The following is a 12,074-nucleotide window of genomic DNA, read 5'->3' as shown; positions in this document are numbered from 1 at the left end:
ATGGGATCAGAGGAGATTATGCTGAGTGAAATAAGTCTAACAGAGACAGTCAATTATAATATGGTTTCACTTATTTGTGGAGCATGAGGAATAACACAGAGGACATTGGGAGAAGGAGAGGAAAGGGAGTTGGGGGAAATTGGAGGAGGAGACAAACCCACGAGAGACTGTGGACTCTGAGAAACAAACTGAGGGTCTTGGAGGGGAGGGTGGTGGGAGGTTAGGATGAAACTGGTGGTTATTAAGGAGGGCACGTATTGCATGGAGCACTGGTGTGATGCATAAACAATGAATCTTAGAACACTGAAAAAATAAAATAAAGTTAAGAAAAAAAGATTAGTGTCATTCTTTTCCTTACAAGTTGATATAATTCTCTAGTGATATGCTCTGGGCCTAGTTTTCCTTATAAATTCTCTACAGACTCAATTTTTCTTGGAATTTGTTGGTTTCATCTATATATTCAATTTATATAAAGTTGTTCAAAATATCCTCTTTTGATCTTTTTTATTATAGATAGGATTTGTAATGATACCCCCTTTTCATTTCTCAAACTGGTTATTTACCTTGGTTATTTACCTCTTTTTTGTCCTCCCTTGATCAGTCATGTCAAAGGCTTGTCCATTTTGCATTTTCAAAAAACGAAGTTTTGGTTGCACCTGGCTTTGCATTTTCAAAAAACTAAGTTTTGGTTGCACCTGGCTGGTTTTGGTAGAGCATGCAACTCTTGATCTCAGGATTGTGAGTTCAAGCCCCATGTTGAGGGTAAAGATTACTTAAAAAAAAAAAAAAAATCCAAAGCAGGTTTTGGCTTTGATGATCTTTTATTGTGTTTGTTTTTTATTTCATTAACTTTTGCTCTTAGCCTTATTATTTCTTTCCTTTTATCTTCTTTGAATTTACTTGCTGTTCATTTCCTAATTTCTTGAGGTGGATGATTATATCACTGACTTTTTATCTTTTTTTATATTTCTAATATATACATTCAAGTTTATAAATTTTCCTTTAAGTATGGCTTTATTGCATCCTCCATCTGTATTTTTTTTATACATTGCAGATGTAAGTCCAACATATTTCCCTGGTTAGACACCAGTGTTATAAATATTTGCTAAGTTGTGAAACAAATGGCTGCTGGTGAGGGAGGGCCTCCCGTGGAGGAGCACATAGTTCTAGAAAGAGCATCAGAATTACCTGGTATGATTACATCTGCATCTCCATAGTCGCTTGAAGACCAATCCCACTGTTGAAACTGAAGAAGGTCAGTAACTCAATAACACTTGTGTTTTCATAGCACCTGCACTGATCCACCTGTGACTTGCTAAACTCAATGGTCAGTTTACAGGATTTCTCTCTAACCTTTATTTTTAAATTTTTAAAAAGATGTTCTTTCTTTCTTTTTTTTTTTTTTTTGAGAGAGAGAGAGAGAAAGAGCACATGTGTGCCTGTGTGCAAGTGGAGAAAGTGGCAGAGGGAGAGAATCTCAAGCAAACTCCCCTCTGACCATGGAGCCCAACATGGGGCTTGATCTCGCAACCCATGAGATCATGACCTGAGCCAAAACCAAGAATCAGATGTTTAACCAACTGAGCCCCCCAGGGCCCCTCTCTGACCTTAAATGCCCCCAACTTCTATATCCTTTTGGGAATGAGTTCCTTAGCTTCTGTGATACAATTCCTTGATTCCCAGTTCTTCTGTGCCTTCCTTCACAGGCTTTCTTTACTAAACCAGTTCCTTAAATGTTGGTCAACTGTCTCCTACCCAAGATTCTTCTCAGATTCTACACAGGCCCTTGGTGATGTAATTCATGCCTCTGACTTCCACTACCACCGAATCCCCTGAATCTTCATTTCCAGCCTTCTTTCCTGACCTCCACTTCCATGTGTCATACTTCTTGGGCACATCAACATAACAAGTACAATATAGAACTAATATCATGTTTCTTTCTGTCTCTACTACAAAAGCCACGGTTTACTTCCTGACTCATCTTTTACCCTCACTTCTTAGCTGGTCTCCATCCCTCCAACTTCCCTCCTCTCTAATCCATCCTCAATACTGTTTGGAGAAGTTCATTTCTTTGTTTGCTCCTTCGCTTCTTTCTTTCTTTCAAGATTTTACTTACTTATTTGAGATAGTGAGAGAGAAAGTGGCAGAGGGAGAAGGAAAAGCAGGCTCCCCGCTGAGCAGGGAGCCTGATGCGGGGCTGCATTCCAGGACCCAGGCAACTGAGCCGCCCAGGCACCCCTGGAGAAGTACCTTCTAATCCCACTACTTCCTTTCTTAAATCCTTTCAGTAGCTTCTCATCGCCTACAGTCCAATTTCTTGGCATAGGACACACACTATGATGCAGCCAACCTTTCCAGCTCCTTCTACCACTTCTGGAATGTGCTCAGTGTTCCAGCCATGTATATCCCAAACCACTATCCTATTTTATACTCCCATTCCATCATCTTTAACAGGTCCTTCTGCATATAATGCCTTTCTTAAGTGCTTTTCCTTTCCAAATTCTTTCACCTTTCTTCTTAGCCTTTCAACTTTTGGGTCCTCCCTTCTCTTCATACCCCACCTCCACTCTGTCTAAAAACTGTTGGCTTTGCTTCCTAAATATCTTTTGAATCCACCTACTTCTCCCTATCTGTCCCACCTCCATTGTGGTCCAAAATAGTGTAGATATCTACAATATTCTCTTTACCATTTCCACCCTGTCCTTTTTAATATATTCTTCTCTCTGCAGCCAAAGTAATCTAAAATGCAAATCTGGTCATATTATTCCCTGCCCTGAATGTCTACAATGGTTTAAAGGAACAAGGAGGACAACCCCTTTTTATTATTTTTATCCTTAAAAGGCCTGGAAGGTTCCATGTACTTGGGGCCCTGCTAACCTCACCAATCTCGGCTCATTCCTGAGTTTCATCCTGATGTGTACATACCAGCCCCACAGACTTTTCAGTTCCTCTAACAGCCATGCAATCTCTCATCCCAGGGTCTTTGGATTCCTATCTGCAATGATGATCACCAGCTGTGTCTGGTTAATTCCTTCCTACTTTCTTAGGACCCAGCCTTTGTCAACACCCCACCTAAATTATGCCAACTCTTTCATTATTTAATCTCATAACACCCCATGCTTTTCTTTGACTGCATTTATTGTAATTAGTAATTAGCCTGTGCTTTTGTTTTATTGTCTCCTTCCCCCACTTAAACAGTGAAATCCAAGAAGAAAGTGCTCATTTCTTTTTTGTTCACTCAGTGAGTGAAATGCTTGACTATGCGCCTCATTTCCCTGGACACTGCTCACTCACTTACCTTCCCTGTGTGTCCTTTCAGGTTCGAGACGTTCTCCAGGCTTGTGGTGGTAAAAATGTGAATCACATTTCCATTGACTGCAGCGAACAGGTGACCACCATTACTAAAGGAACACTGCAAAGAGATAAAGCAAGACATCAAGAATGAAAGAAAGAAATGAGTAGTCCGAACGTTACAGCTAAGAGCTCCTTTTCCTGGAGAGCTCTGGCTAAAACATTTGTGGAAGTGGGAATTGGTGGAAGACACAGCTAGGACTGAGGACGGACTGCATCTTTGCTATTGCCATAGCTCATACTGGCCAAGATTGCTGCCACTGCCGTGCGCACTGACCGTGAAGCTGCTTGGATCGTAGTGCACAGCACCCAATCCGTCTCTAGAAGTTTCAGAGTGGGGAAGCAATTCCCTCAGTCACTATCTGGTTTCTGCAGTCATCTCAGGGGGAAGTGCGATGGGCATGGGCTGCTTCCTGCCTTTCCCTGTTAACATGCATATTCCCGGGCCCCACTCAGTCTCCAACCTCACCTTTCCAGTTGGGACTCTGAGTCTGAGATAGCTTTGCTTTTTGATGTTTTTTGTTTCTCTGCAATCACAGAGAGGATTAATCACACCTGGGATCTCACGAGGCTTGGGGTTCTATGAAATATCTTGATGAGCATGAGAAAAACGAGATGGAGCCCATACGTTCAAGAATGTGGTGAGAGAAGAACTAGATTTCTTCCTTTTTCTTCTTTTATTTATTTTTTTTAATTTTTTTTAAGATTTTATTTATTTATCAGAGAGAGAGAGAGAGAGCAAGCACAGGCAGACAGAATGGCAGGCAGAGGCAGAGGGAGAAGCAGGCTCCCTGCGGAGCAAGGAGCCCGATGTGGGACTCGATCCCAGGATGCTAGGATCATGACCTGAGCCGAAGGCAGCTGCTTAACCAACTGAGCCACCCAGGCATCCCCCTTTTTTCTTCTTTTAAAGTCACTGAAGTTCTTTAAGACAGGCTTTGGTCTCACCTCACAAGAGCGTGTTTTTCCAGAGGGAGTCCACTCACTTCAATTATCTGATAATACTCAAAGAACAAGAGTTCTTGATATTTCAACCCCAGTTTTCTACAAAACTGGACCATTATCTCCAGCGTCTTACCTCTCTGCATCCTCTGACAGAATATTCTTTGAAGGAACGTATATCATCAATGAGTAGATTCATAAGGCGTAGTTTGTCAGCAAACCCTACTACAATGAAGTGTCCAGACGGGTGAAGGCTGATTGTATATGCCTCTTCTTGGTATTCCTTAAATAGCTCCAGTGTGCTGTGAGAAAGACCAACTACTGAATTAGAAGTCCAGCCTGCTAATGCCCTTGAGCCCTCCACTTTATCTGGTAAATTCTTTTATCATAGCATTTGAGATATGTTGTTGCTTAAAATGATTGGTTCCTCTTTTTTCTAGATTTTGGTTCTTTGGGGAGTGTTCCCAGCAATGAGTATGGAGATTAGGGGATGTGATCAATGAGCTGTCTAGTGATGCTGAGGGCACAGCTCCATTTAGAGTCACCAGATCAGAGGGATCATACAGTTTTTTCCCAGCAGCCCAGCGGCCATACACAAAGACCCAAGATATTCCAGTGTGGGGCCAAACTAAGTTGGAGATTCTCAGGGGAGCTATGCCAGGAGGGTAAATTCATTAGGGAGTTAAGGGTGACGGGGGCAGGGATAAGGAGAAAGAGATGGAATGAGTGATCCTGAGAGCTCTATGTGGCAAAAAGTACATCAAATGGGAGTGAGGGGATAGGAAAACTGGAAGAACATAGGAAGTTATACAAGAAGGTGAGATACTGGTGTGCTATCTTTATGTCCCTAGTGTCCAGCATGGTGTCTGGCATGTGGTAAGTACTTAATGAACACAAAGCAATCTTCTAGGTCAAGCACAAACAAAAACAGAAGGGAAGCAGGTACGTTGCCTGACTTGCTAAAAAAAACATCATTTCCAGGGTGCCCATGTGGTTCAGTCAGTTAAGCAGCTGCTTTTGGCTCAGATCATGACCCCAGGGTCTTGGGATCAAGCCCTGTGTTGGCCTCCCTACTCAGTTTGGAGCCTGCTTCTCCCTCCTCCTCTGCCCCTCCTCCCTGCATGTGCTCTCTCACTCAAATAAATGAATAAAATCTTAAAAAAAAATTCTTTTCCAACTGAAAGCTTCTAAGCAATTACATTTAAAAATTTTCTAATTAAAACAATTCACATGAACAAATTTAACAACTGAAATCTTGCACACTACAATAGCAATGCCTTTCATCCTTACTTTGATTCGTAATTCCAGATGCGAACGGATCGATCCAGAGAACAGGTGGCAATGAGGGGTTTGCGGATGCACGTGGCTAGACCAGTGATGGATGCCGAGTGCAAGGGGTACATCAGATACTCGAAGTGAACGGGCTCCCCCTGGAGAAATCACAGAGTGAGATCTGGCAGAGTGAGCGAGAGGCTGGCTGTGCACGTCAGCTCTCAGTACTATCAGGAGCATCAGTTAGCCTGGCTGCCCAGGAATCAGGCTGTAGGAAGACTGCTTTAGTATCATGCATCTTATTTTTAAAACATTATCTTAATGGCGCTACAATATTTTATTCTATAGCTATGCCAGAATTTAATATAGATTACCATTCCTCTACTGTGGGAACACTTCAGTGGATTCCATTTTTTTGTTATTTAGGAGTAACCAGGCTAAACATGTCTGCATGTATGTCTGTGTACCTCTGTGATTACCTCCTTAGATCCTGAGGTGTGAGTGTCCAACACTAAGCTTTTGAATATGCAGGCATCCATTTCCAAATACCTCCACCTGAATAGACTTATTGCCGGTTGCTAGCGAAACCACCAGGTAAGGAAGTAGAGTGCCCCTACCCATGGAGGTCCCTTTTTCAGAATGCCCTGGATAACTTAGACACTGACTGCTTGATTGATCCCACTTCTCCCTTCCTGTGCTCTCAATCCTGCCCTTAAGCCTTCAATTAGCCCATAAAGAGTGAACACATATAATCCTAGACATCCCACCTTTACTGCCTCATATAAGCGAAGTCCCGTGCCCTCTCTCTTTTTCTCTCTCTCCATGACCTCACCGTGTGGCCCTCATGTGTGCTCTGTACCCTCCAGAGCCTGTGAGTAATAAATCATGTTCCCCGAAGTTCCCTGAGGGTTTTTGCTGAAGTGCCTCCTGCAATCTTAGTGAGAAACAAAAGGTCTGGTCCAGCCACATCTCTGTCCCTGGTGGAAGAAACGTCTGGGGGTTTGCTAGGAGTACTATGGGCCTGATCAAGTGCCTCAGGCATTCCTAGCCAATAGCATCGTCATCAGCAGGCTGGGACTGACACAATGGATACTTTTCTAGAAATAGAATAAGGGGAGGGGGATGTCATTTGAAATTCTAAAGACCTTGAAAGGTACTGCCAAATTCCTCTCCAGAGAAACGGTGCTGTTCTGCCACAGGCAGCAGTGGGAACTGGGTGAATATTTGACATGAAAATGTATTCTATTACACTGGCTGTGTAGGCCCCATGTGTTCTGTAACTGGGGGCTTTATCGCTGGGACACCTGAAGGAGGAGTGATGGCCGGGGAGTTCAATCAGGTGCAGACAAAGGCTGGGATGAGGGTTCCGTCAAATCCTGGCCCTTTCCCACTTATTAGCTTATCTCTCTCCTCTCGGCCTTCCTTACCACCTCGGAGGAAGGTGCCGTGCTGGGGACGATGAGCAGGCACAATTATTCCCATTCTTTTCCATGTCTTACCCCTGTTTTCTCCAATATCTTCAACCTCCTTGTCTCTACTGGTACATTCCTACCAGCTTTTAAACATACTCAAGTCTCTTATCTTAAGAACAGCAATAGTGGGGCACCTGGGTGGCTAAGTGGGTTAAGTGGGTTAAGCCTCTGCCTTCAGCCCAGGTCATGATCATGATCCCAGGGTCCTGGGATGGAGCCCCGCATGGGGCTCTCTGCTCAGCAGGGAGCCTGCTTCCCCATCTCTCTCTGCCTGCCTCTCTGCCTACTTGTGATCTCTGCCAAATAAATAAATGAAATCTTAAAAAAAAAAAAAAAGAACAGCAGTAGTTCTTCCTTTTTTGTTTTTCGTTTTTTGGGTTTTTTTCTGTGCCTTTGCCTGAGAAGCTGTACAATGATGGAGAATCAGGCAAGCAGGCTTACTGGTTTCACTTAGAATTCAAGACCGCAACCCTCTAACGGACCCAGTAACTCTGCCAGGTTTCTCAGTAAGTTCACTTCCTGAATCTACAAGAGATACCAATTTCATGCTATTTATTCTCTTTCTAGGCCCTTCAAATGCTCTTCCTCTTCTCCCATTCCCAAAGCTCATCTGATGACCTGGCTTCCTATTTCCTTGATTTGGTATCTTTATTCTCTTTATTTTATATCCCAGGGGCAGAGCTGTAGACCGTCATAATCAATTCATGTATGGTCATTTTTTATTTTATGTTTATTTCATTTCTCTGTTCTTTAATTTTCACTCTTATTCTTCCCTCTCAAAGGCACCAATCAATGTGTTTCATTTCTGTCCTTGGATATTTCTGTAAACGGCATGTGCTTCAGATGGCATTCTTAGTTTTACCTTTTTCTCTCAACCATCTGTGTTGTCATATGTATAATCATCGCTTCTAACTTAGGTTTAGTATTCTGTAGAATGAATCCAGCTACTTCACTTTTCTATCACTCCTAGGAATGGACATCTGGGTTGTCTTCAACTCTCCATTCCTACGAACATCAAGGTGAAGGCCTTTGGGCATGTTCTTTAGCAGACCGGCATGATATAGCTCCTGGTATGCATCTAGGGCCAGACCACTGGGTAACAAGATGTATGCATTCTCTATTTGACCAAGAACTACCAGATTGCTCTCTGGAATACCTGTGCGGGTTTACATCCCCATCACCATCACATTAGGATCCCCCTTCTCCCTTGTTCTCAGAAGTCTCTGAGATCTGACTTTCTAATTTTTGGTAATATATTAAAAATAATTCTTACAAAGAAGACTCTCAGTTGTGACGTGCAGGAAACCATTACCCCACCACTCGGGCCATGCTCTCTGGCTGCTGCGGCCACCCCTGCCCTTGCCTCTGTCTCACATTAAAGATCCTAAACCATGCTAGGTGAAATAAGTCAATCAGAGAAAGACGATTACTATACGATCTCACTCATATGCAGAATTTAAGAAAAAAAAAAAAAAGAGAGGATCATAGGGGAAGGGGAGGAAAAATAAAACAAGATGAAATCAGAGAGGGAGACAAACCACAAGAGACTTAATCATAGGAAACAAACTGGAGGGGAGGGAGTTGAGGTGATGGGCATTAAGGAGGGCATGTGATGCAATGAGTTCTGGGTATTATCTAGGACTGAAGAATCACTGACCTCTACCTCTGGAACGAATAATACACTCTATGTTAACTGAACTTAAATTAAAAAATTTAAATTAAAAAAAAAATCTCAAACCATAACTGACTCCAAGCATTTCACAATCAATGAAAAAGGAGAAATCTTTCAATTGCAGGCTGAACTCAATAAGGAAAAAAAAAGAAAAGAGAGGGAGGCTGTGAAGAAAGTGACTGTTGCCATGACTGTGGGGGAGGATGTCAGCTCTCTCTTTCCATATGTAGTGAACCGTATGCAAACCAGTCTGGAATTAAAGAGGCTTGTGTATCTCTATTTGATGAACTACTCCAAGAGTCAGCCAGCCATGGCCATCATGGCTGTCAACAGCTTTGTGTAGGACTGTGAAGATCCCTATCCTCTAGTTATGGCCTTGGCAGTCAGGACCATGGGGTGTATCTGGGTGGACAAAATTATACAAGATCTTTGTAAGCCCTTTTGCACGTGCTTGAAGGATGATCCCTATGTTGGAAAACAGCAGCAGCAATTTTGTGTGGCAAAAGTCTATGATATCAATGCTCACACGGTGGAAGAACAGGGATTTGCGGATTCTCTGTGGGATCTCATAGCAGATTCAAATCCAGTGGTGGTAGCATTATCTGAAATCAGTGAACCCCACCTAAATAGCAACCTGCTCGATCTGAATCCACAGAACATCAATAAGCTGCTGACATCCCCAAATGAGTACACTGAATAGGGCCAGATTTTCATCTTGGACTATCTAACAACAACCTTAACAATGACAGAAGTTTAGAGCATCTGTGAGCACATAACTCCCTGGCTATCTCCTGCCAACTCAGTATTGGTGCTTTCAACTAATGAAGTTTCTAGAGTTATTACCCAAGGACTCTGATGACTAGAATATGCTACTGAAAAAGTTGGCCCTTCCACTTGTCACTTTGCTCTCTGGGGAATCAGAGGGGGTAGTACATCACCATGACACTACTTCAGCTGCCTCATCCCACTCAATGTGCATTCTGTAGAAGATGGCAAATGAAGTGCCAGGTCTTCCTTGCAACAAGGAAGGATGTTCCCAATGAAAACAAAGCTCAGTTTTAGATTAAGGAATGTTATTTAAATGTCAACACTTTCCAGCAAATTTAAAACAACAACGTTTATACTACTGCCAAGAGGAATTTGGAAGGGCAGAACATGCTGTACTAATCCCTGAAGCTCATTGATGGCATTTGGGTTTTGCTTGAGCTACGTATCTAGCCAGGAAACCCAAGTTACGTGCTGTCACTGAAGTGTAGAGCTCCTGAAGTCTCTTGGTACATCTATGACAACAGTCTGAAAAATCAATAGACTAGATTGGTCTAGTGCCATCTGGCCACCCTGTGACTGGTACAAGCCAAGGACTCTTAACTGGAAGGAACTGTATTGCCTTGTAGAATCTGAACCCAAACACTCTGAGGCCACCCACCAAGGCAGTGGAGACTCTAGCTTATGCTAACTTTAGGGTACAGGATAGTTTTAGCTTCCTGTGAACATTTGTAACCACTGCTTCAATCACTTCCCACCTCCTGCCACCTGCCACTGCTATCTGTCCTTAGCTGTGAGCCTCTCCATACTACGCCAATAGCTGGCATTTTTGAGTGTAGTTTGATATTTTGTAATTGAAAGTTCATTTCAAAAGCAAAAAAAGATTAAAAAATATTAAAGCAAGGAAAAGTGTCATTGAAAAAAAAAAAAAAAGGAAAGATCTCAGACTTGTTTTAATTTGCATTTTTGTACACATAGGCACCAGAAATTGCTTGTGAGAGTGACCAGGTATTGGATTCAAAGTATGAAGATTTCACAGTGGCCATTATAGATCTATTCAGAGAACTAAAGAAAACCATAATTAAAGAAGTAAAGAAACTTCTGATAACAATGTCAGATCAAATAGGGAATATCAAAAAGGGATAAAAATTATTTAAAAAATAGAAATTCATTGTTTATAGCAGCAATGTCCCTAATGGCCAAACTATGGAAAGAACCTAGATGTCCATCAACAAATGAATGGATAAAGATGATGTGGTATATATATACAATGGAATACTATGCAGCCATCAAAAGAAATGAAATCTTGCCATTTGCAACAATGTGGATGGAACTAGAGGGTATTATGCTGAGCAAAATAAGTCAATCAGAGAAAGACAATTGTCATATGATCTCCCTGATACAAGAAGCAAGGTGGTGGGTTTGAGGGGTAGGGAAGGAAAAAATGAAACAAGATGGGATCAGGAGGAAGACAAACCATAAAAGACTCTTAATCTCACAAAACAAAATGAGGAGTGCTGGGGGGAGGAGGGGTAGGGAGAGGGTGGTTGGGTTATGGACATTGGGGAGGGTATGTGCTATGGTGAGTGCTGTGAAGTGTGTAAACCTGACAATTCACAGACCTGTACCCCTGGAGCAAATAATACATTATATGTTAATTAAAAAATAAAATAAAACTAATAAAAAAATAGAAATTCATGGGGGTGCCTTGGTGGCTCAGGTCAGTTAAGCTTTTGCCTCTTGATTTCAGTTTAGGTTATGATCTCAGGGTTGTGAGATTGAGCCCTACATCAGGCTCCACTTTGGGCATGGAGCCTCCTTAAGATTCTCTCCCTCTCCCTTGGCTCACACCCTACCCCTGCTTGTGTATATGCTCTCTCTCTCTATCAAAAGAAAGAAAAAAATTCTGGGGGTGAAAAATACAATTAACAGGAGTGAAAAATCCACTAGAGGAACTCAAAAGAGATCTGAACTAGCAGAAGAAAGAACTAGTGAGGTTAAAGACAGATCAATAAAGATTACACAATCTGAAAAACAGAAAAAAGAATGAAGAAAAATGAACTGAATTGCAGGTCAATGTGGAACACGATTAAACACACCAACATATGTATGATAGGAATACCAGAGGGGAGGAGAAAGAGAAAGGAGCAGAGAAATATTTGAATAAGTAATGGCTGAAAACTTCCCAAACTTATTGAAAAATATTAATGTACACATCCAGGAAGCTGAATGAACTCCAAGAAAGATAAACACAAAGAGATCCACAGACATATGATGGTAAAAATTTCAAAAACTGAAGAAAAACAAAAAGCAAAAAACCTTGAAAGCACCAAGATCAAAATGATTGATCAGTTACAAGGGAATTCCAACAAGATAACAGCAGATTTCCCAGCAAAAATAATAGAAGCCAAAAGGGAGTAGAATAACACATTCAAAGTACTCAAAGGAAAAACTGTCTATCAAGAATTCTATATCAGGCAAAGCTATGTCTTAAAAATGAAAGGGAAATAAAAACATCCCCAACAAGCACTAAAAGAGTTTACTGCTTGCAGACTTGCCTTATATGAAATACTAAAGGAGATTCTTCACATTGAAAAGAA

General features: G+C 41.8%; 1 protein-coding gene across 4 annotated transcripts in view; it reads right to left on the bottom strand.

Moving 5' to 3' along the window:
* The window catches only part of CFAP57 (cilia and flagella associated protein 57), a 69,989-nt gene that overhangs the window by 45,394 nt on the left and 12,521 nt on the right, over positions 1-12,074 (bottom strand). For all 4 annotated transcript variants that reach the window (XR_014299717.1, XM_082687164.1, XM_082687165.1 and 1 more), the window contains 3 exons: positions 5,584-5,723; positions 4,430-4,595; positions 3,299-3,412 (listed from right to left, as the gene is read on the bottom strand). Coding sequence is in view for 3 of the 4 variants with exons in the window: in XM_082687164.1 (XP_082543290.1) it covers positions 3,299-3,412; positions 4,430-4,595; positions 5,584-5,723 (420 nt within the window). In the remaining variant the exon portion in view is untranslated. The remainder of the gene's footprint in view (positions 1-3,298; positions 3,413-4,429; positions 4,596-5,583; positions 5,724-12,074) is intronic.

The sequence above is a fragment of the Mustela nivalis genome (genome assembly GCF_964662115.1).
Source record: "Mustela nivalis genome assembly, chromosome: 10".
Lineage (NCBI taxonomy): Eukaryota > Metazoa > Chordata > Mammalia > Carnivora > Mustelidae > Mustela > Mustela nivalis.
The sequence above is the reverse complement of the archived record's forward strand: the minus strand, read 5'-3'. Positions and strand labels throughout refer to the sequence as shown.